Source organism: Gobius niger, assembly GCF_951799975.1.
Source record: "Gobius niger genome assembly, chromosome: 7".
NCBI lineage: Eukaryota > Metazoa > Chordata > Actinopteri > Gobiiformes > Gobiidae > Gobius > Gobius niger.
The window spans coordinates 2,003,294-2,028,777 of NC_136858.1; the positions used below are offsets into that span (position 1 = coordinate 2,003,294).

The 25,484-nt window shown below is 44.1% G+C and overlaps 1 protein-coding gene across 1 annotated transcript in view; it reads left to right on the top strand.

The window, feature by feature from the left end:
- The window catches only part of kitlga (kit ligand a), a 105,119-nt gene that overhangs the window by 64,367 nt on the left and 15,268 nt on the right, over positions 1–25,484 (top strand). The window contains exons 2-5 of the mRNA XM_079560429.1: positions 3,503–3,613; positions 5,749–5,805; positions 5,920–6,072; positions 15,419–15,620. Coding sequence (XP_079416555.1) covers positions 3,503–3,613; positions 5,749–5,805; positions 5,920–6,072; positions 15,419–15,620 — 523 coding nt within the window. The remainder of the gene's footprint in view (positions 1–3,502; positions 3,614–5,748; positions 5,806–5,919; positions 6,073–15,418; positions 15,621–25,484) is intronic.

Below are 25,484 nucleotides of genomic sequence, written 5' to 3' on the forward strand. Positions count from 1 at the left end.
GGGGGGGGGGGGGGGGGGGGGGGGGTTGGGGCACGGGGTGTCAGCTGCCACCCATTTGAGGTAGCTCTAGAACAGGGGTGCCCAAAGGGGGCCTACCGGAACAATTCCATTGGCCCACCAGAGAGTGGCCTACTTTTGCGCCGCACCTGGTTAATTCTCCCATTCATCCTCAATGGTAGATATGGATGCAGTACACTTTTTGGCCACCAGCGTCAAATTGGGGGCGCTGTTTCACTCCTTTTGCAAAGTTAAGGAAACGCTGTTGTGGTGTCTTGGTGTTTAGCACAGAGCGTTGTAGCATCGACTTTCTCAGTTTTCCAACTTTTATCGCAAAGGTTGTTGACATTAACAAAGGTTCATGTTAAAAATGGACTTAGAAGCTCATTTATGCTGAACTGAAACTTTAAAAATGATCTCATGTGGCATTTACTTAGAGTTAACAAATGAATGAGGTAAAGTCACAGTTTTTAGGCTGCTGTAAAACTGTTGATTACATTTTGCACTATTTGTGTGTTTTGATGTAGCATGATATTTGCATAGATGGAATCAAATGCAAATAAACACCAACAAATAAAGTAACTTTTTATTTGCATTTATATGTGTGTTTGGCCCGCGACACACTGGCACTTTTTCATTTTGGCCCTCGGAGAAAAAAGGTTTGGGCCCCCCTGACTTGGTGCTGAATTATAACAACTTTAGAGCTAAATGAGGAGCCAGTTGCCAACTCCTGTGGCTCCCAAGATGATTATTTAACCAGAGTTATAAACCCCCGACTTATATTATGAGCAATGCAACTATTTGCATATAATTTTGGGAGGCTCAGCTGCATGCAAACGGATGAATTCCCTTGCGATCAAGCGATAATTGAGTATTCCTGTTATAAACATTCGACATTATAAAATGTGTTGCCCCCGGAAATAATCCCTGACCCTGCTCGCCACCCGTGATTTTTTTTCCAGATCCGCCCCTGATCTGAGGCTCTTTAAGACTGTCACTGGAGGTTTTGGATGATTTTGTCTCTTCTTATTTTAGAATGGAAAACATCTGGACATTTTTAGCCTTAGTTTTAGTCCAATTTTTGACTTCGTGGACTAAATATTTTAGTCGATGAAGTTATCACTGCTCTGTAGTTGAAGTGTCGAATGTTTCGCCTCTTCATCCAAAAGGCTTCGTCAGCTCCAGCTCAGCACACAGACTGGATATAGACGACAAGGAGGCTCGAGTAACAGCTACTCTCACCTGTGGGTAAACAGCTTTGTAGTTCTAAGTCCTAACCACCTGACTCACACCTGAGTTTCAGTCTGAACGGCCCTAATCTCAGCTGATCACTGCTAATGACCTGCCTACTGATCTGTCCTGGGCTGAGTCTCAGCCTCATTAGCATTAGCATTAGCATTAGCATGACAGGGTTCTCCAGGCCTGGGGTGAAGGAGGTATTTTGTTTCTTCACAAAAATTGCTTCTTTGACTCCTCTTTCAAACCACATTTTCTCCAGTTCAGCTTTACCCAAATCTAAAAGCTTCTTGACTGGTGAGCAACAGTGTAATGCCTCATTTGAAAGCTAAGGCCTACAAAACTGACCCCAACGTTTTTTTTTTTCTCCTTGCGTTTTTATTGGGTTTTGTTGCTTTTTTTTTTAATCGTTTCTTCGTTGCTTTTTTGTCATGTTTTCATCATGTTTTTGTTGCGATATTGTTGCTTTTCTGGCACTCTTTTGTCACTCTTTTGTTGCTTCTTTTGTCACTCTTTTGTTGCTTCTTTTGTCACTCTTTTGTTGCTTCTTTTGTCGCTCTTTTGTTGCGTTTTCGTCCCTGAAAACCAAAACGATGTGTAAATCTCAGTCAGACGGAGTGGCTTCTGTGAGTCTTGTGATGTGGATTGTGCGTCACTTGTGTTGCCTTATGGCTGTGTGAAGTTTGCATGACTTTCGAGCCCAGTTCCCCCTAAGCCTTTAATGCTCCCGCGTGAGTTAAGTCCAAGTCAATGTAAAGTAGTTGAGTCAGCGTCTAAGTCCAGTGAGGAATTCTGACCATTCTGCCGCTGAACCTGAAGAGAGAAACTGCTCTGTTTCCCCAACACTGCGCTTAACACATAAACTATACGAGGTCACTGCACTAATCCAACGTTCAGTTTTACATGAGGACTTTCCATTTCCTCAGAATCCACTTAGCACCAACAAACTCCATAGGTTAAAGTTTTGTTTCAGATTATTTCATTGCTGCCTGGATTTGTTGAGCTTTGAACTCTAGAAAACAAGCTGAAATTTGACTTTTTTTTTACAGATTTACTTTAGTAATGAAACCTAAACAAGATTGGGAACATTTCAAGAGTAGAACGAATTGATTCAATCGAATTCCAACAACAGATTCTGGAGGAAAACGTAGCACCGTCTGTGAAAAAGCAGGTCGTTTCTGCAAAGGGGTGACGATCGTGAACCCGGCTCAAAGTCCACAGTGGACTCCATCCGAAGGTGCAGGCTGAAGGTTTTACTGTGGCCTTACAGTCTCTCGCTGCAAAAAGTAAGCTTGGAATGAGTGGCATCACTGTTGTTCTTGATTTGAGAGTCTCATTTCAAGAAGTCTGTCCCAGGAGCCAGATATTTACACCTAGATTAAGGTCAAAGAAATGGCCGCCCTCAAAAGCTAGACTTCATTTTGGTGTAAAATATCTCACCCCATGGACAGGTTTCTTGAAATTAGACTCAAATCAAGGACAAATTTACTTGCTTTTTGCAGTGACCTAAACACCAAAGAGCAGTACGCGCAAGACTGCAAAGAAATCTCTTAGTTCTTGAAGAGTTTTGTAAAGAAGAAAGGGCTTTTGTCATTTAGAGCCGTGTAAAGCCATGGTGGCTCGGTGGGGCAGTGGTTAGCGCTCTCAGTAAGAACGTCCCGGGTTGGATTCCCACCTGGACGGGCCTCTCTGTGAGGAGTCTGCCTGTTCTCCCCGTGTCTGCGTAGCTTTCCTCCGGGTACTCTGGTTTCCCCCTACCACTAAAAACATATACAATAGGCCAGTATGAATGGTGTGTGTGAACGTTAGGTGGTCAGAGGGACCGTTGGCGTGTGCGTTCGACTCTACAAATAAAGTCCTTCCCTCCTTGATGTTTGCCGTATTGGAGACCACGAGGTTGCGCAGTTGGTAGAGCGGGTCGTCTCTCCTTGGGCACTTCAACCCACCTTTCCTCCAGTGTCTGAGTACACTGGTGTGAATGGGTGAGTTTTCCTGTAAAGCTTTGGGCCTGATGAAGATAGAAAGTCGCTATAGAGACCATTTACCATTCTGTTAATGTTATTTTGACATGTATAAGATGGGAATGTTTCATCTGTAACCTCATGCCTTTGGAGATCATCCCCTCTTCCTCTTGCTTCATTGTTCACATGTTGATCCGGGATGCCTTAATGTTCACGCTCCTCTGTAGATCTTGTATGAGTATGTTTGTTTTCCTGGTTAAACTACGCTGAACCTGGCTCGTTCCTCACTGCTGCCGTTGTCTCCTCAGAGTTGGATACGCGTCTGTGTCCAGTTACTGCTGTTCATCGTGTTCGGGGGAAGAGCGCTTGAGTTCGACGGAAACCCAGTGACGGATGACATCCTGAAGCTCAGCGTTCTGGTCAGTACCACACGTCCCGGCAGGAGCGGTAGTTCGAGAAAGTAGTCCTAGTGTTTGTAGATAAACTTTTAGAAACACCAGCTCAGGAAATGTGCCACGTGGAGCCACTCGAAACCGCAGCGATTTTATCTAAAACTGTGTCAATATGAAGCTGCACCGTGGATTTGATCTACAGAAGAGACGAGGAGGTGAATTTATGCTTCAGAGTCACGGGGCTGAGGCAGGAAAGCGGTCAGTCCAAAACCACAGCCTGGATCGAGGCCAACTCCACGGTGGTTTTCTCCTTGTCACTCGTGGTGAAGCAGAGGAGTGTAGGACTGTGCAGTAGAGGTCATTATAAGGTCTGTAGATGAAGGATAACTGACCCTGCGATGAAGGTTCCACCTGGTAACCAGCATTCTGAGATCTTAAGGGCCTGGAGACTAGTGGGAGACTTGACTTGCTGCTGGACAGGGAGATGTCTATGTCCCCTGGAGATAAGGTGAGTCTCTTGGTAGTCTTGGTGATCTAAGAGGAGACTCCATCACTGTGTGGCACAGCACCAGCACTGCCTCCTGCCGAAGGAGCCTCCAGCGCATCGTGAGAGCAGCGGAGAAGATCTGTGGAGCTCCTCTCCCCTCTATTAAGGAGATGTACTCCACCCGTCTCAGCGCAAAGGGGACCCTTCACACCCATCACACAGTCTCTTCAAGGTTATGCCTTCAGGGAGGAGACTGTGGAATCTACGGGTCAGGTCCATTGAACAGTTTCATACACAGGGCCATCGGGAAGCTGAACTCCCTGCCCTCCCCTCTTCCCCCTCCCCCAGCTCTACAATCAAGGATGAGAGAAAGATAATTTCAAACCCTTCACATGGTTTGACAAATAAAAAATCTGGAATCACAAGTGGTCTCAAGCAGTTGTGTCGGACACAGGAGACCTCAAAGACTCTCCGTACGACTCTTCGAGATCTCCTCGGTGTCCGACAGGTCTCGGAGACATTGCAGGGCCGTCAGAGAAACGTCTCACAGTATGAGGACAACAAATAGTGTTGACAACATGACCACAGCTGCTTGAGATCACGGAGACTCCACTGAAACCTAACCTGTTCGAGACTGGAGACTCGCCTTATCTCCAGGAGACGTATCGGAGACATCTCAGCGGCAACTCAAGTCACCAACTAGTCTCCAGGCCCTTTGTATAAGCACAATCAGTCTGAGTTGTGGAAACCAGGGCTTAATTTGATCCCCTGTTGTTTATCAGGGTAAAGGATCTGGGAAATATTTAGGAGGATCCAGCAAAAAATGTATCTGATGTAATGGTGTTTAAAGAGAGTGTCCGGCAAATGTTTTGGCCTGTTCCCCCAATCCATCAGACCAAAAGTGTTCCTGAAAAGACTCATTTATAAATTAAGCACTGGTGGAAACATTGCAGAGACTCCTCATCACAGCTGTCAACACGAAGTCAAGCATAGGACTAAAAGCAAAACAAATTGAGCAATCCAGCATATGATCCATATTTGGGGGTCTGTAAACGATGATTTTCCAAACTAGGTCCCAGAATGATCTCAAAGCGTCGTGTCTGTTGTCCATTATCTACCGACTCCGCGAGCCACAGGTGACACGGAGGAAAACCCGGCAGAGTTAGACTCCACTCAGTGTTTGTGGACTGACAGAGAAAGACGTTTTTCTGCTTAAGTCCCGTGACTAAAGAATAAATCCACCTCCTCGTCTCTCCTGTAGTAGATCGTAAATCCATGAATCCGTTTTCTTGGCTTCGTGTGGATCGTTCAGATGCTTCTGGTGCAAAATATTGACGCAGGAGGAACATCAGAGCGAAGGGATGGAAAGAGAAAGGAAAATGCATTTTTACGAGAAGAGCAAACCCAGCCCTTCAGATCGTCACGAATTCTCAAATGAATGAAAGGATTGTTCATCATTCAGTGTTAAGTCGTTAAAAATAAGTGAATTACTGACATTGCTGATCCCATGTGAATGTTCATAACAATTACTGACGTCCAAAGGAAAATACTGAGGTCATTCTAATCCCGCAAGAATGAGGTTTAAGATGTAAAAGACGCACCTTCATTTTGTTTTTAAAGTTAAAGTCATGGACTCGTAAAGACAACAATGGTTATTCCCTGTTTTGTTTTGCAGAGACAGAATATCCCTAAAGATTACAAGATTCCTGTGCATTATATTCCAAGAGAAGAGGTAAGAGTTCTTATTGGATCATGTTTTTGCATTTGTAAAGCAGATTAAAAGCCGGTTCCTCCCTGTCTTGACCAAAGCCGTCTGACCAGTCCCTGTGTGTGCCTGTGGTTGCAGGGTGGCATGTGCTGGGTGAAACTCAACATCTACTACCTTGAGGAGAGTTTAAAAGACCTGTCGCATAAGTTTGGCAACATTTCATCGAACCGGAAAGACATTAGCATCCTTATCGAAATGCTCCAGGGCTCGCGCATCAAGATGGGCGCTCTGGTAAGTCCCTTCACCGCAAACACGGGTCTTTGGGCTTTTTTCTGTGCGAACTCCACCGACGCGCGTCTGTAGATTCATGTGAGTCTGTTACACATGGGGCCAGATTGAACTTTAACCCCGTGTGTGGGAGGTAAAACCCACATGAATGTTCTAAACAATGGCCTCTGGTTGCACTGCTTTAAGACCACGGCGCTGGGGGGTCGACACTGTTCACCATTGCTGCAGTAGCTCCATAAGTGGGCGCCAAAACAAGCTAGCTTTGCGTTAGTTAGCACTGCACTTTCCACATGTGTAAAGCCTGGTTTCTCATTTTGTGAAACTTTCTACAGCTCGATATTCTTCCTGTGACAACGCTGGGTTTGGTTTTCGTAAGAAACATTTTAGAAATCTCGTATACTAATGAGGGCCGGACTTTGATTGACAGGCTGTTAGCATCAGAGCTAATGGCATGGCTGTGACTGAGCTACACGCCCCCGTGAGGGCGGAGTCTACGGTGAAGATCCGCCCTTTTTAGAAACATGCTCCGTCAGAGCAGGGCGGGAGGAGTCTGTAAATCCACCGTGTCATTATCATAGATATATATAAAGGCTAAATGTCTTACGGCAGAGTCACTTCCGGCATAACGGGCGGCCATCTTGCCACAGGGAAGCTTTCTGGCTCAACATTTTTAACGTGGCTATAATTCTGAATGAAGATTTTCTTTTTTTCTTCATATGTTTGCACAATTGAACAAGTTATGGTTATTTAAAAGTACATGCACCATCAAACACAATGTTACGAGTGAGCGAGCTCCCTGTGGCAAGATGGCCGCCGTGTGCGGACGTCGCCCTCCATTGGCCAGCACATCTAGCCTTTATATATATCTTTGGTCAGTATGGTTACCAGGAAGGAGTGAGGAGGCGGAGTCTGTTAATATTATGTCTATGGTCTGTCAGTCAGTCAGGGATTCCCAAACTTTTGAGGTCGCGACCCCCAAAATCTTCAACCAACAACTTGGGACCCACTGCTATAAACTAGCATTTATAATCATTTAAACCTCTTAACCCCACGTTAATGGACCACACTTTCTCTCCACTGCCCAATTCTTAAAGCTTCTTGAAAGAAGTGTCAAAATAGCTGCAAAAAAGAGACGTAAATGATGATGAAAAAGTAACGACTGTGTTGCAAACGTGTCATCTCTGAGGTGTGGCGGTGTTTACTTTTCAGTTCTGACGAGGTTTATCAGTTCACTTAATCAGATGGAATCATGACAGGTTCACTGACAGGAGGGACGGGGTTTTTCTGGTACTCAGCGGCGATAAGGACTCGTCACGTCTATGATGTCTCTTGCAGGCTTCGTGCGACTTCACACTGCAGGCGTGTCAAAGATAAAACATATGAGACAAAACACCGACACACGGCGATGGAATTAAGGGCGTGGCGCACTTTGTTGTTTGTGTTTCAAAGCGAAGAATGAAAAATAAAAAACCTTCAAAATGTCGTGAACCTGTTCCTCGCCGGCCTGCTCTGCTGTCCAAGCGGTGCCAAAAGACTTGAACGTCTTTGTTACATTAGCGGTTTTCTCAGGCGAAGGGGGCGGGGTCTGGGGGAAGCACTGTCGTTGTACGCCGAATTCTGATTGGCTGAAAGTTCTGTCAATCATGTGAGCAGCCTGACGTCAGATTGGCTGCAGGATCTGTGGAGAGGTGTTCAAGGCACTTTTTGAGTCAGAAATTACAGCTGCAAGTCAACAATAGCAATATGTATATAATAATAATACAAATAATAATAATACTAATAATAATTCAAGCTGCAAATGGCATTGAAAGGCCCTCGCGACCACACCCTAAGTCTTTGTTTTGGTTAGTCCGAGATAAATGGCCGCCATATGACCAGAAACCCCCTGAGCCCAAAGTTCTGAGCAAAATTCATATAAAGACAGTCTGGAATTGTGGTAATAGGACGCAATTTCCAAATGGAGACTGGAGGCGGGGCTAAGGATCGCAGCTTGAACGAGAGCGAACCAATCAAACACAAAGCGACTTACCTTTGAGTTTGTGTTTGTCGTCCACACGCGCAGTCAAATAAATGTTCTGGTGAAAGTCCTTCGGAGCAGCTTCTGTTGTGGCTTTAAGGACAAGTCCAGCTCATTTAAAACAGAAGAAAGGGCGCGGCCGCCATCTTCACTGTTTTGGTTACAGGAGGAGCACGGGTTGATGGGAAATCCTAGCGTGGAAGATGACGCACCGTTAACTCCCGCCTCCCGTGCTGTGATTGGCTCTGCCTGGTTATGCCGGAGTCAGTCAGATTCAAATCACACTAATCCAGACTGTATCCCCGAGTATCTCTGAACATGGAGGATCCGTCTGGCTCAGGCTAATAAAGAGAGGCCATAACGTGCCGAAAACACAACAAAAAAGAGACACAAAAAAGTGACAAAAGAGCTACAAAAACCAAAGAAAAAAAAGATGAAAAAGTGAGAAAAACACAACAAAAAAGAGATAAAGAAGGAGATGAAAATGCGCTCGGTTCAGGTTAAGAGGTTAAACTAACCCGTATACCTGACCCTAATCCTGACTCTAAAGATAGTGGAGTTTACAAGTCTGGGCCTCCTGGAAAAAACATCCTGCGTCCAGGCCACAGCTGCATTAACGCTCACAGACCTGTGACGGGAGGGAGTTTCAAAGACTGATGCCAAACTTATCCTTACATAAACATTATCTGAAAGGCAAGATGTCAGTGCTGGTGCTCAGACCAGTGCCACGTCCCGCCGGTGTCCCCCGCGCCTCAGGCTGAGAACCCTCTGTAGTAAAACACAGGATCCACTTGAGCGTCCTCTTCAGGCCTTTGTCTCGGGGCTTGTATCCGTCTAACGTTACGGCCGGCGACCGCGCCCTGGGCCGCGCTGACGGACAGCTGCCGCGCTCCTTTGTGCTCCAACACGTCCGCTCAATTATTCAGGCGCTGAGACAGACGCGCAGCCAGAGGGAAACCTGGCCTTGACCGGGGCCTATTGTGCATGTTTTAGGCCGATGGGGGAAGGTAGTGCATCACGGAGAATAGGGCTGCAGCTAGCGATTATTTTGATAATCGATTTATCTACCGATTATTTTCACGACTAATCGATTAATCGCTTGGCTGTGAAAGGTGCATGGAAATTGTATTTTTTTATTTTCTTTATCACATAAGCTAAAGTGGCGCCGCTTGAGGACATGTTGATGGAGTAAACTTAAAGTAAACGTTTGTGGGAGGCTCTTTGTGCTAATTCTGCTTCTGATTGGATGAGACATGACAGATATTTATGAAATTTATAATGTACAAAACACTGCAGACCCTCACTTTAATAACAAAGTAGGTTTTCATCCAAAATACATAATTTTCATGTCTTTTTTGCTCTACTTTAGTCTGTGTTTACAAGAAAACGATTAATCGATTACTGAAATAGTTGACAACTATTTTAGTAATCGATTAGTTGTCGATTAATCGATTAGTTGTTTCAGCCCTAACGGAGAACCACCGAGACGTGGAATTGGACCTGCGTTTAGAATAAAGTTAGAATATCAGACCTTAATGAAGTCATTTTGAGCTGCCACGGAACTGGATTTATATAAACAAAGGAAACACATCTTATTTCAAATGAATTAAAATGATTTTCTACATTTTTGTTTAGTACAATGTTTTATTCCTTTAATTTAAAGGAGCTATACCTGATTGGACAAAGAAACAGGGTCACTCAAATTTCAAATTGCTATTTTCTGGTCTAAACTCATCTCAAACTTTCCTAATGCATTTACAACATCAACATTCATCACAGGGACTGAGTTTAAAACAGGTTTCACAGCTTTCAGGGAAAACTGTCACTTCACTGTAAAATATGCTGATACTAGCCTGACATTTTATGACTGTTTAAAAGGCTTTAAAACCAGAGTTTTTTGGATAAATGTCTGCTTTACCATATACTAAAGGACAAAACAAACTTTATTCCAATACCGAGATTACAAAATCAAGGATAGCTCCTTTAAGGCGAGACATGGTAGGTGAAAGTATTGACTTTTCATGCAGTGGTCAATATGGAGATTTTTAGCCAGTTTTCTCCCTTAAAGGGACTATACAGAGTTTAAAAATGGTAAGTATTTTCCTCCCCCTACATGTTCCTCTATGTCCTAATGTGTAGAATGAGCCTGTAAAATCCTGCTGTCACTCAGAAAGGTGTTAACTGGGGAAGATCTGCTCAGTTCGGGCGGGGGTTCAGAGGTTGGGGTGATGTGTCTGTATGTGCTATACTTTTAACGCCATCAAACACAGGAGTGAGGGGGAACTTTAGCGCTTTAACCCTCTGCAGAATCGCTTCCGTCTCCACTTCCACCGTGTTCAGGGCGTCTTTCGAGTCGGGCTGAGGAGCAGACGTGGAGCGGGGAACTCGAAACCGCAACTCCAACGTAACTGAATCCGCGGCGTTTGTTGATGATCCACCGCCCAGAGCCGCGAGGATCTGATAACGCCCACGGTCTGTGGCCCGACAACATCTCGCTGCCACTCCAGCTCCGCTCCGACCGCTACACGCCGCCGCGGATCAGCGCCGCCGATAAGACAGAGATCTCACATGGAGAAGTTCACCTGGCCCTCCAGAACGCTGACAGCAGAAGGTTGTGATGTTTACACAGCCAGGTTCTGTTATTGGGCAAGACTCTGCCGTCTCCAGCCTCGAGTCCGTTATGTTGTTTACGTCACACTGCATGCTGAGGAGGAATTTAAAATCGTTAGGAGAGCAGGTTTAGTAGGGTGAGGAGAAGGGCTGGGCAATTTTGGAAAAAACATAACCACAGTTGTTTTCCCCATGTTGATCGATCTCGATTTTAGATTCGATTTTTTTGTTTAAAAGAAAAAAACGATAAATGTGGTCTTTCCTGGACGAGCGAGTAAACAAACTCCACACTTCCCCTCAGAACAACACAAACATCTGCAACACACAAACATCTGCAACACACAAACATCTGCAAAGGAGACGCAGGAAAGTGGAATGTTTGAAGAATGTCAGAAGCGACGACGAGCGCATGTTTGTGGGCGGAGCCACAAAAAGGCCATGACGTCACAGAGTGCGGCGCTAACGACTTAATATGTCCATACAGGGCCGGATTTAAGTCAAATGGGCCCCAGGGCTAACGTTTTTTCAGGGGGCCCCACAATCAATCAATATTTATTTATACAGCGCCTTAACAACATCTGTACATATACTGTCTGTCTGTCTGTTGGATTTCTCTCTCTCTACAATGAAAGGATAAATGTTTTTTTTATTTATTTCAATATGCAGAAGCAACTTCTTAAACATAGTGATGACAAATTTGTGAAAAAAAATTGTTTAACAAAATGACCCCAATTTGAGCTCTGTGGCCCTCGCGGAAGAACCTTTGCTACTGCCAGACTGGTGGGGGGGGGGGACACATTTAAAAGGGGGGTGTGGGGCTTCTCCCACAGAGATCTTTTATTTCAATGGTGCATTTTCATGCATGTTAACAGAGCAATAGGTGCATATGTTTTCCCAGTGTCAACCCATGAAAATAGCTCTGACCTTTTTTTTTTAGAACTGGTTTAGTCCTGGTTTAGTCTTGGTTTAGTCTTGGTTTAGTCTTGGTTTAGACCTGGCTTAGTCCTGGTTTAGTCCTGGTTTAGATCTGGTTTATTCTCAGGTTAAAAAAAATCATCTGATAAATGTGAGGGAGTCTGCAAAGAGAGAGAGAACTAGTTGACCGCCCGCTCTGAGAATCCGGCTTTGTCCACATAAATGGAATATAACTGACCTGCATCACATGAACGATCGCATTTTGAGGGACTATTTTCTCGCAGATCACTCCGCCGCCACGTAGCTTATACAACCACGAAGCTGATGCTGCTCAAATATAAGTTATTTTAAATGCAAAATGGTTGAAATGACTCTATGGACACAGACATTTATATGGTTAGTCTGGCGTTATAAGTGATTTGCCTCAGTGTGGAGCGGGTCAGACTGTTTTTAATGCAGGCTAGCTGATACCATAGAAACCACAGAGACCCATCAGTCACTGCCTCCCTCTCCCCTGACGCCTCCACAATGTGCTTTCTCGTGATCCGTTGGCCATGGGGCTTTCACGAACCCGTTCATGCACAGGCCAAGTGAATGCAGCGCTTTGCCCGAGGACACAGCGGCAGAGTGGTTGACATGAGACGCACATGTTCCTGCGTGTGATCTGTGGGCGCTGACACGCAGAGACGAGCGTGCCGGGCCCAGAAGCACATGCTTAGAGCGTGTTTGGAGAGTGGAGACGTCCGCGGTAAACCACAAACCACCTCCACCGGCCGGAGCTTTCTGCTGCAGGGTCCGAGCCGCGGCGAACATGAAACAGACGCCACGCTCGCTGTGTTTAGTTCAGTTTACTCCGTTTAGCCTGAAGCCCAAGTCAGACTTAACGTTGAATTTGAGGAATTCCTCCACTCTGCATCGAAACCACGATTCAAACTGACTAACATTAAACCGTGTGCAATAATTAATCTAAATGTAGCACTGAGTGAGCTGTAAACACATTATTACCGGCTCGAAGGACCATATGGCTAATGCTAAGCTAAAAAGGCGGGTCTTAAAAACATTTTCGTTCTCCTCAGCCCTGAGCTCCTCCTCAGGTGGTTCCAGAGGCGAGGGCCGTAATATTGAGTCTTTTTGTTGACTTTAGGAATAACTAGGAGACCCCTGAGGAGGAGCGAAGGGGCCGTGAAGGTTCGTGAGGTAAAAGCAGTTCTGAATGATAAGAAGGAGCAAGACCATTAAGACATTTAAAAACCATTAAAAGAACTTTAAAATCGATCCTGAAACACACGGGAGCCAATGCAGCGATTCTAAAACCGGTGTCATGTGGTCCCGCCTCCTGGTCTTCCTCAGGACACGAGCTGCTGAAGTTTGTAGAAGTTGTAGACCTGAGATCCTCTTTTTGGGAAGACCACACTGCATAAAGTGGATTCTAAGCAAGTAAAACATGTCTTACTTTATGAAATAAGTTCTTATTTTTCCCCTAAAAAGTAATAATGTCTTGCCGAGCAAAGTTTTCTTGAGAAAAAAAATCTTATTTTAGGAAATAGAATCTAGCCATTTCTTGTTCAGATATATTTGCTAAAAACATGCTAATTTTTCTTGTAACAAGAAAGAAAAACTTTTTGAATCTTCAGCTTTAGACAAACTGTTAATTTAAGAACTGATTCTCATAGATAGATAAAACATTTCATTCTATAAAGTGGGAGGCATGGTAGCACAGCGGTTAGAGCCTCTGCTTCAAAGCTCGAAGGTGCCAGGTTCGATTCCCACGGGGACGGTGGTGTGGAGTTTGCATTTCCCCACCACAAAAAACATGTACAATAGGTGAATCCTCCGGCCAGGTGATTCTGACCATCTGGCTCCACATCATGGAGACGGGTCCCCGGGCGTGGGTAATATTTTCCTTAAATATTAGTATTTATTAAGAACATTTTGCTCAAAAATGTGTGTAATTTAGAACATTTTACTTAAATCAAGCAACATTTAAGTAAAATACCCCAATTTTTTCACTAAATAAGAATGTTTTCCTTAAATTATTCCATTTTCTGAGGACATTTTGCTTAATTCTAGCTATTTATTTGCTTAAATTTAGTTTTTCTTTTATGATAAGAAAAATATTCTAGAATTATTTTAAGATTTTTTTCCTTGTTTTTAGAAGGGTACTTTTTGCAGTGCAGAAAGCAGGGCAGGGGATAAAAGCATGCATGAGCGTCTCCGTGTTGGCCCCAGAGAGAATAGGGCGACTCTGGCTCTGTCTTTAGATGGTAAAAACCTGTCTTTGTGATATTCTTAATGTGTGGAATAAACGGCAGCTCAGAGTCAAAGATCACGCCCAGGTTCTTCACCTGTGAGGAAGGATTCAGAGACAGTGACTGTAGTTTGGGTAAAAGTCTCTCTCTATGGCCGCCTGCAGACACATATGAGAGACATTCAGCCCAATACACGGCGATGGCCGATCGTAAACCACACCTCTCCTACGAGAACATGAATTATTGGTTCCCAGACTAAATATAACTTGTGATGTTAGTCTGCCGTTAGCCAGACTAACCATCACAGGCCAGAGTAGGGGTATCGTTCTGTTGTTGATGTGTTTGCAAAGATTAACCTCTCGCCTTAAAGGAATAGGCCACCGTTTTTATATACTAAGACATGTTCTTACCTAGCCTTAGACGTGTTAATATATCCCCGTCTGGTCTTTGTCCGTGCGCTCTGTCACACAAACGGAGCACATACGCAGCCTCTCCCACATGTCATATAGCTCCAAAAAAGCTCACGATAGAAGCTACCAAGCTCTTCCACGTGTTCCCTATTTAAATAAAGTTACGAGAAGTGTTTTCATGCGAAGTATATTTACACAGAAATGTAGCATGTCGATTTTATAAGCAAATAAAAAGGGGGACTATATTGTGAGGCGTAATGATAAGAGGAGCAAAACGTCCGCGCAGTAACTCCTAAAGGTTATTGACGGAAGTGAGCGGGGGGAAGTCTTTAGGAGTTACTGCGCGGACGTTTTACTCCTCGTATCATTACGCCTCACAATATAGTTCCCCTTATTATCTGCTTATAAAATCGACATGCTACATTTCTGTGTAAATATACTTCGCATGAAAACACTTCTCGTAACTTTATTTAAATAGGGAACACGTGGAAGAGCTTGGTAGCTTCTATCGTGAGCTTTTTTGGAGCTATATGACATGTGGGAGAGGCTGCGTATGTGCTCCGTTTGTGTGACAGTGCGCACGGACAAAGACCAGACGGGGATATATTAACACGTCTAAGGCTAGGTAAGAACATGTCTTAGTATATAAAAACGGTGGCCTATTCCTTTAACCAAGTGCATTTTCTTCAGTTCCGCTTTACCCAAATTTAAAAGCTTGCAGCCTATAGGCCAGTGTAAGGCTAAGACCTGTCTTTTCATTGTTTTCTGTTACTCTTGTTGCATTTTTGTTGCTTTTTCGTCACATTTCTGTCACCTTTTGTTGCGTTTTCATCCTCGTTCTCGACTCATTTTCTGTCGCTGTTCTGACACTTGTTTCCAGAAGCTTTTAGATTTGGGTAACTGGAGAAAATGTCCTCGGTTCGGGTGGGGGTCAAGAGGTTAAATTATATCTTACTAACTAATTTCATGAGTGCATCGATCGCTTCCTTTCCTGTGTTCGGGAATCACTGGAGTCTTGATTCCTCGTCGTCTGGTTTATTTCAGTAGACCTGTTTGTGGCCTGGTTTACATGTGGTTTAGTCCTGGTTTAGGCCTGACGTGGGCAGAAGTCGAAGGCTGACACTGACCTCTGTGGTTTCTGTCATCAGGAGCCAATCATGTTCGACTTCCAGTGCCACTTCAGGGAGGACCGGTGGCCCACGGCGCGGTACTTCGACTTCGTGAAAGACTTCCTGACCGCGGCGCAGCTCAAGCAGTACTCGGACGACTGCGAGCCGCCGCCTTGCCCGACGACGCCACAACCAGTCCGAAAAGAAACCACCACCACATTCAAGCAGCTACAGGCCACAGGTGAGTCACTGGGAGGCCCTCAAAGCTCCTTGTGCCTACAGGGAGATGTCTACAGGGAGATGCCTACAGGGAGATGCCTACGGGGAGATGCCTACAGGGAGATGCCTACAGGGAGATGCCTACAGGGAGGTGCCTACAGGGAGATGCCTACAGGGAGATGCCTACAGGGAGATGTCTACAGGGAGATGCCTACAGGGAGGTGCCTACAGGGAGAGGCCTACAGGGAGGTGCCTACAGGGAGAGGCCTACAGGGAGGTGCCTACAGAGAGATGCCTACAGGGAGATGTCTACAGGGAGGTGCCTACAGGGAGAGGCCTACAGGGAGGTGCCTACAGGGAGGTGCCTACAGGGAGAGGCCTACAGGGAGGTGCCTACAGGGAGAGGCCTACAGGGAGGTGCCTACAGGGAGGTGCCTACAGGGAGATGTCTACAGGGAGATGCCTACAGGGAGATGCCTACAGGGAGGTGCCTACAGGGAGGTGCCTACAGGGAGAGGCCTACAGGGAGGTGCCTACAGGGAGGTGCCTACAGGGAGGTGCCTACAGGGAGGTGCCTACAGGGAGATGCCTACAGGGAGATGCCTACAGGAAGATGCCTACAGGGAGGTGCCTACAGGGAGGTGCCTACAGGGAGGTGCCTACAGGGAGATGCCTACAGGGAGATGCCTACAGGAAGATGCCTACAGGGAGGTGCCTACAGGGAGATGCCTACAGGGAGGTGCCTACAGGGAGGTGCCTACAGGGAGGTGCCTACAGGGAGGTGCCTACAGGGAGATGCCTACAGGGAGATGCCTACAGGAAGATGCCTACAGGGAGGTGCCTACAGGGAGATGCCTACAGGGAGATGCCTACAGGGAGGTGCCTACAGGGAGATGCCTACGGGGAGATGCCTACGGGGAGATGCCTACGGGGAGATGCCTACGGGGAGATGCCTACGGGGAGATGCCTACGGGGAGATGCCTACGGGGAGGTGCCTACGGGGAGGTGCCTACAGGGAGATGTCTACAGGGAGATGTCTACAGGGAGATGTCTACAGGGAGATGTCTACAGGGAGATGCCTACAGGGAGATGCCTACAGGGAGATGTCTACAGGGAGGTGCCTACAGGGAGGTGCCTACAGAGAGATGCCTACAGGGAGATGCCTACAGGGAGGTGCCTACAGGGAGGTGCCTACGGGGAGATGCCTACGGGGAGATGCCTACAGGGAGGTGCCTACGGGGAGATGCCTACAGAGAGATGCCTACAGGGAGATGCCTACAGGGAGATGCCTACGGGGAGATGCCTACAGGGAGATGTCTACAGGGAGGTGCCTACAGGGAGGTGCCTACAGAGAGATGCCTACAGGGAGATGCCTACAGGGAGATGCCTACAGGGAGGTGCCTACGGGGAGATGCCTACGGGGAGATGCCTACAGGGAGGTGCCTACGGGGAGATGCCTACGGGGAGATGCCTACAGGGAGGTGCCTACAGGGAGATGCCTACAGGGAGATGTCTACAGGGAGGTGCCTACGGGGAGATGCCTACGGGGAGATGCCTACAGGGAGGTGCCTACGGGGAGATGCCTACGGGGAGATGCCTACAGGGAGGTGCCTACGGGGAGATGCCTACGGGGAGATGCCTACAGGGAGGTGCCTACGGGGAGATGCCTACGGGGAGATGCCTACAGGGAGGTGCCTACAGAGAGATGCCTACAGGGAGATGCCTACAGGGAGATGCCTACAGGGAGGTGCCTACGGGGAGATGCCTACGGGGAGATGTCTACAGGGAGATGCCTACGGGGAGATGCCTACGGGGAGATGCCTACAGGGAGATGCCTACGGGGAGATGCCTACAGGGAGATGCCTACAGGGAGATGCCTACAGGGAGATGCCTACGGGGAGATGCCTACAGGGAGATGTCTACAGGGAGATGCCTACGGGGAGATGCCTACAGGGAGATGCCTACAGGGAGATGCCTACAGGGAGATGCCTACAGGGAGGTGCCTACAGAGAGATGCCTACAGGGAGATGCCTACAGGGAGATGCCTACAGGGAGGTGCCTACGGGGAGATGCCTACGGGGAGATGTCTACAGGGAGATGCCTACGGGGAGATGCCTACGGGGAGATGCCTACAGGGAGGTGCCTACGGGGAGATGCCTACAGGGAGATGCCTACAGGGAGATGTCTACAGGGAGGTGCCTACAGGGAGGTGCCTACAGAGAGATGCCTACAGGGAGATGCCTACAGGGAGGTGCCTACAGGGAGGTGCCTACAGGGAGGTGCCTACAGGGAGGTGCCTACAGAGAGATGTCTACAGGGAGGTGCCTACAGGGAGATGCCTACAGGGAGGTGCCTACGGGGAGGTGCCTACGGGGAGGTGCTTACGGGGAGATGCCTACAGGGAGATGCCTACAGGGAGATGCCTACAGGGAGGTGCCTACAGGGAGGTGCCTACAGGGAGGTGCCTACAGGGAGATGTCTACAGGGAGGTGCCTACAGGGAGGTGCCTACAGGGAGGTGCCTACAGGGAGGTGCCTACAGTGCTTCAAGAAACCTGGTCCAATCGTCAGGATCACTGTGGCCTTTGGCGTCTTCTTCGGTTTGCTGCTTCTGTTGTCCACCTTCCTGTTTCTTGGCTTTTCATTATTCGCCATAATAAAGTAGGGCTCTGGAGGAAGGAAAAGTATCATTTAGATGGATTTAGGAAGAAAGATTTAGAAAAAAATCAATTCTTGCATTGATTTCTTGCATTCTCAATGCGGGACTTAAGGTCGGCCGATAAATCGGGCCGATCTTTGGGGACTTTACGATATCGGCTGATAGGTCTGATGAAAGCTGTTATACTCTGAGACTGAAAGTTATGGAGACTTCTGTTTCTTGAATATGAAAGAGTGAAGTCGGGGCTGAAAAATGAGTCCTCCTCAACTTCCAAGGCCTCAGAGGAATAAAGAAACAGAAGAATGAAAACTGGTTAGTTACAAGTTTAACTGAAGTTAGTTTCACTAAACCTTAGTTCACATGGACATGTGTGTGACCTTGGAGAATCAGTCACTCAGTTAGTTTGAACCTCCACAATTGTATTCTTTTTGATCGCCGTGCAAAATGCCGTGGCTAACAGCACCATGCTAATGCTAACAGCAGTATGCATTTTTTTAAATTTTTTTTTAGATATCTTTATTTGAATTGGGACAGTGCACATTAATCAACATGTGTTTCTTCAACATGTAAATGTGCCGGAGTTAGCCATATAGGCTATTTTTCATCCGTAGTCCCATGGCAGGTTGATGTCATGACAGGACAAACATAGGCACAAACATACAGCAAAAACACCATCACAGAGACATAAAAAGACAGTGAATGATGCTAATGCTAACAACAACTAATTAAAGCTGGGACAGAAACTATGATTGAATCACTTCGGCCACAGCTGGAGCTGGAGCGGCCAAGTGTTTTTACAGGATTATAGATCAGACATTTGGAAAAATCTAAAATATCGTTTGAAAATATCGGCCGTGCATATCGGCATCAGCCAATAAAAACATTGGGAAATATTGGGAACAAAATTTGTGGAAAAAGTGAAAAAATTGAAAACAAAATGATGAAAAAATTGGTTGAAAAAAGTGATTTTAAAAAAAATATGGGGACAAAATTGAAAGAAAGTGGATCAAATGTTGACCTTTTTTTTAATAATTGGGGGGAAAAAATGTGAAAAAAGAAAAGGAAGATTGGTTAAAATGAATATAAACGTGTTATATAGTATTTTTTCTGCTCTTTTGTCGTTAAAGGAAGTTTGTTGGTTGTTTCTTGGCTTTTGGTTTCCGTTCTAATAAAACCCTCTGGACCCTGGACTCTTCCATCTGACTAATCCTTCTCCAACACTTCGCTCTGTGTGGCAGCATTTTGTTCCACCCTCCCAAAGTAATGATGCGCAAAGACCTGCTTCACACGATAATGGCCTTTTAGGGAAAGGCAGATGTTTCCTGAGTCCAGTCCTCCAGAGCACCTTTCGTCTCATCCAGCTAAGTTCACCGCGGCCTCTCCGAACAGGCCACCGTTTTTAAACACTGAGATATGTTCTCACCTGAGCTTAGACGAGTTCATGTGTACCTGTCTGGTCTTCACGTGTGCCCTCAGTTATGTAAACACAGCACAGACGGCGTTAGCATTTAGGAAGAGTTCGACATCCTTTACTGCGCGGATGTCGAACTACTCCTGGTATTATTACGCCTCACAATATAGTTCCCCCTTTTTATCCGCTTAGAAAATCCACATTGTTTAATTTTGTGTAATTATACAAACAAATTAACTCGTCTAGGCTAAAAGAACATATCTCGTTGTGTAAAAACGGTGGCCTGTTCCTTGAAAGCGAAGACCTGCAAAACTGATCTACTTTTTTATTGTATTTTTATTGCTTTTTTGTCACTTTTTTGGTGCGTTTTCGTTGCTTTTATCGCCTGATTTGTTGTGTTTTCATCCTTATTCACGTCTCATATTTGCCGCATTTTTCAAGAGGCTTTTAGATTTGGGGAAAGTCGAACTGAGTCTTGGTTAAGGCGGGGATTAGGAGGTTAAACTCCACAAACCCCAGTTTCCTTTTCATCGTTTTCCACGTCATCCTCCTGTAAAGCTGCCCACGTGCTGTTGAGCAACGCTTTAATCTCTGAGGACAGATTGTTTCTCCACCCGTGTCTTTCTCTCTGATTCCTATGAAGCTTTTCCCATTTCGAGGGAGAACATATTTTTTACTGGTCCTTGGCAAAGCGCGGACCTCCTTGTGCCTCTTTCATCGCTCGCTCCAAACCTTCTATAAAATGTGTCGGCTCCGATTTGCAGCTCGGGTCTCCGGGACTGGCCCGGATTCCGCTGTAACAGAGGTTTAGCAAAGAGGGGGAAGATCATTAACAAAGGGATCCAGGAAAACAACAGTGTGGATCCAGGAGCTCAGTCACTGCAGGCTTTGTTTCAAACATGTTCAGAGACTCGACCGACGGAACAAGCTGAACATTACAACAGGACTCTCTGAGACACTGTCCTGAGTTAGGTGACTCTGCATCGTCGCTATGGTTTCTCATAACCGTATGGAATTATTCACCATAATAAAGACGGGCTCTGGAGGAAGGAAACGTATCATTTAGATGGATTTAGAAAGAAAGATTTAGAAAAAAATCAATTCTTGCATTGATTTCTTGCATTCTCAAAGCGGGACTTGAGGTCGGCCGATAAATCGGGCCGATCTTTGGGGACTTTACGATATCGGCTGATAGGTCTGATCAAAGCTGTTATACTCTGAGACTGAAAGTTATAGAGACTTCTGTTTCTTGAATTTGAGAGTGAAGTCGGGGTTTAAAAATGAGTCCTCCTCAACTTCCAAGGCCTCAGAAAAACAGAAGAATGAAAACTGGTTAGTTACAAGTTTAACTGAAGTTAGTTAGTTTCACTAAACCGTAGTTAACACATGTGTGTGACCTTGGAGAATCAGTCACTCAGTTAGTTTTAACCTCCACAATTGTATTTTTGATCGCCGTGCAAAATGCCATGGCTAACAGCACCATGCTAATGCTAACAGCACCATGCTAATGCTAACAGCAACTAATTAAAGCTGGGACAGAAACAGCTGGAGCGGCCAAGTGTTTGTACAGGATTATAGATCAGACATTTAGAAAAATCTAAAATATCGTTTGAAAATATCGGCCGTGCATATCGGTATCACCCAATAAAACACTGGGAAATACTGGGAACAAAATTTTGGGAAAAAGTGAAAATATTTAAAACAAAATGATGAAAAAATTGGTTGAAAAAAATGATTTTTAAAAATGGGGACAACTGAAAGAAAGTGGATAAAATTTGGGGGTAAACATTTTTTTTGAATAATTGGGAAAAAAATGTGAAAAAAGAAAAGTAAATTTGTTATAATTAAGATAAACGTGTTCAGTATTTTTTCTGCTCTTTTGTTGTTAAAGGAAGTTTCTTGGTTGTTTCACCTCAAATAAGTGATACAAATGTGAAAGAAATCAAATGTGAAGAAAAGGAATAAATGAACATTATTCATCTGTTGTATGGTTCTATATGACTAATAAGTTAGTATAGGCATCGTTAAAGTACCGGTATAAAAAAGTACCCAGCCCTTCTTCCACTCCACAACAGACTTGGACCACTCTGGTCTCCTGAAGCCGTCCCGTGAACATACCGGCTCCGCCTTTGATGACTCCCGAACATCTGAATCCAGTTTGTTGTAATTGGGACCATGCCTCCTCCGTCCCGATAGCATCACCTGAAGAGCCGCTCCCCGCGTGATTTGTGAAGCGAAGGCGGCCTGAGATGAGTTTTTAAAAGCGTGTGATGGATGGCGTGAGCGGGGCCGGGCTGAGTTATGGTCTGTGTGAGAGATGAGAGCCGCACGGGACAGTGTGGCGACGGGAGAAGGATTCTGGATGTTCTCGAAGATGTTGAAAAGAGATACACCCGTCTCTTGTCTCTCAGGACCTTCAGACCAAGCCCGCCCTTCCCCAGTGCGGTGACTGTCAGTCGCTCCGTCCTGGCTGTGGCCAAAAAACTACCAATGGACAAAAAAGTGGCAAAAAAGTGAAACAATTTTGAAAGTTACAAAAATGTGACTAAAGGATTACGAAAAAGTGACAAAAAAGTTGTGAAAAAATTACAAAAAAATGTAGAAAAAAAGTGCCAAAAAAATAATGAAAAAGTGAGAAAAAAGTGGCAAAAAACGGATGAAAAACTGACAATAATGTGATGAAAAAATTACAAAAATGTGACAAAAAAGTGACAAAAAAATAATGAAAAAGTGAGAAAAAAGTGGCAAAAAAGTGATGAAAAATTGACAATAATGTGATGAAAAAATTACCAAAATGTGACAAAAAATTACCAAAAAGTGACAAAAAAAATAATGAAAAAGTGAGAAAAAAAAGTGGCAAAAAAGTGATGAAAAACTGACAATAATGTGATGAAAAAATTACAAAAAGTGACAAAAAATTACAAAAAAGTGACAAAAAAATGTGAAAAAGTGACAAAAATTTACAAAAAAGTGACAAAAAAATTATAAAAATTTGAGAAAACAGTGGCAAAAAACTGATGAAAAACTGACAATAATGTGAGGAAAAAATTACAAAAATGTGACAAAAAAGTGACAAAAAAGTGACAAAAAAATAATGAAAAAGTGAGAAAAAAGTGGCAAAAAAGTGATGAAAAATTGACAATAATGTGATGAAAAAATTACCAAAATGTGACAAAAAATTACCAAAAAGTGACAAAAAAAATAATGAAAAAGTGAGAAAAAAAAGTGGCAAAAAAGTGATGAAAAACTGACAATAATGTGATGAAAAAATTACAAAAAGTGACAAAAAATTACAAAAAAGTGACAAAAAAATGTGAAAAAGTGACAAAAATTTACAAAAAAGTGACAAAAAAATTATAAAAATTTGAGAAAACAGTGGCAAAAAACTGATGAAAAACTGACAATAATGTGAGGAAAAAATTACAAAAATGTGACAAAAAAGTGACAAAAAAGTGAGAAAAAAATAATGAAAAAGTGAGAAAAAAGTGGCAAAAAAGTGATGAAAAATTGACAATAATGTGATGAAAAAAATACAAAAAAAGGGAAAAAAATAATGACAAAAAAATGACAAAAAATGACAAAAAAAATTACAAAATTGTGACGATAAAGTGATGATAAACAACTTTTGAAAAGTGAAAAACAGCAACATCTTATCTTCCCCAGTGCAGTAACTCTCAGTCGCTCCGTTCTGCCTGCGTCCTTGGTGCACGTCTGGACTGGAGTTTTGGGGCTGTGACTTTGAGAAGTTGCTAATTTTCTGCAGAGACATGGGCTCGGGTCAAAGTGCTGTCTCTGCTTTGACTTGTCTGGAGCCACTTCGCATCACAACAGGGATGAAAAACGGAAAAGAGGATGAAGAGTGTATTTGGTTGACAGTTCTTTTTTACTTGACCTTTCTTTCTTGTTCATCCCTCGCTCACCTCTGCTGTATTTCACCGTGTTTGGAAAATATCAAACATGTTTAAAATCGCTTTGAATCGCTACTATTTTGCATATGTAAAAAAGAAGGCATTTCACATTAGCATTGTTTAATAAACCAGTTAAAGTAATATAATTTTAATTGACCTATTAATTCTATAAAACAACCAGTTTTAGAAATGTATATTGATTGAAATAGATTCACCCCTATGAAATGACCAGTATCGGTATCGACAATAATGACCCCAAAAGTATCGGTATCGTATCAATTCCCAAAAATGTGGTATCGCCCATCCCTACTGCCCAGCTAAGGCCTTAGCTCTTTCCTTGTTTTTGTTAGTTTTGCGTTTTCGTCTCGTTTTCGTCACGTTTTCATTTAGTTTTCGTTGCTTTTTGTGGCTCTTTTGTTGCGTTTTCGTCTCGTTTTCGTCTCGTTTTCGTCTCACTTTCGTCTCGTTTTCGTCTCGTTTTCGTCTCGTTTTCGTCTCGTTTTCGTCTCGTTTTCGTCTCGTTTTCATTTAGTTTTTGTTGCTTTTTTATGGCTCTTTTGTTGCGTTTTCATCCTCGTTTTCGTCTCGTTTTCGTCTCGTTTTCGTCTCGTTTTTGTCACTCTTTTGTTGTGTTTTCATCATGTTTTTGTCTTGCTTTTGTCTCATTTTCGTCTCGTATTTGTCTCGTTTTCGTCTCGTTTTCATCTGTTTTTTTCATCTGGTTTTCATCTGGTTTTCATCATGTTTTCGTCTTGTTTTCGTCTGGTTTTCATCTGGTTTTCATCTGGTTTTCATCATGTTTTCGTCTTGTTTTCGTCTTGTTTTCGTCTGGTTTTCATCTGGTTTTCATCTGGTTTTCATCATGTTTTTGTCTTGTTTTCGTCTCATTTTCGTCACTCTTTTGTTGTTGTTTTCATCATGTTTTTGTCTTGCTTCTGTCTCGTTTTCGTCTCGTTTTCATTTAGTTTTTGTTGCTTTTTTGTGGCTCTTTTGTTGCGTTTTCATCCTCGTTTTTGTCTCATTTTCATCACTCTTTTGTTGTGTTTTCATCATGTTTTTGTCTTGCTTTTGTCTCATTTTCGTCTCGTTTTTGTCTCGTTTTCGTCTTGTTTTCGTCTTGTTTTCGTCTCGTTTTCATCTGGTTTTCATCATGTTTTTGTCTTGCTTTTGTCTCATTTTCGTCTCGTTTTTGTCTCGTTTTTGTCTCGTTTTCGTCTTGTTTTCGTCTCGTTTTCGTCACTCTTTTGTTGTTGTTTTCATCATGTTTTTGTCTTGCTTTTTTCTTGTTTTCGTCTCGTTTTCGTCTCGTTTTCATCTGGTTTTCATCTGGTTTTCATCATGTTTTTGTCTTGCTTTTGTCTCGTTTTCATCTGGTTTTTGTCTCGTTTTCGTCTTGTTTTCGTCTCGTTTACGTCTCGTTTTCATCTGGTTTTCATCTGGTTTTCATCATGTTTTTGTCTTGCTTTTGTCTCGTTTTCATCTCGTTTTGTCTCGTTTTCGTCTTGTTTTCGTCTTGTTTTCGTCTTGTTTTCGTCTCGTTTTCGTCTCGTTTTCATCTGGTTTTCATCATGTTTTTGTCTTGTTTTCGTCTCGTTTTCGTCTCGTTTTCGTCCGGTTTTCATTTGGTTTTCATCATGTTTTTATCTTGTTTTCGTCTCATTTTCGTCACTCTTTTGTTGTTGTTTTCATCATGTTTTTGTCTTGCTTTTTTCTTGTTTTCGTCTCGTTTTCGTCTCGTTTTCATCTCGTTTTCGTCTCGTTTTCGTCTCATTTTCGTCTCGTTTTCATCTGGCTTTCATCATGTTTTCGTCTCATTTTCGTCACTCTTTTGTTGTTGTTTTCATCATGTTTTTGTCTCGCTGTTGTCTCGTTTTCATCCCGTTTTCATTTAATTTTTGTTGCTTTTTTG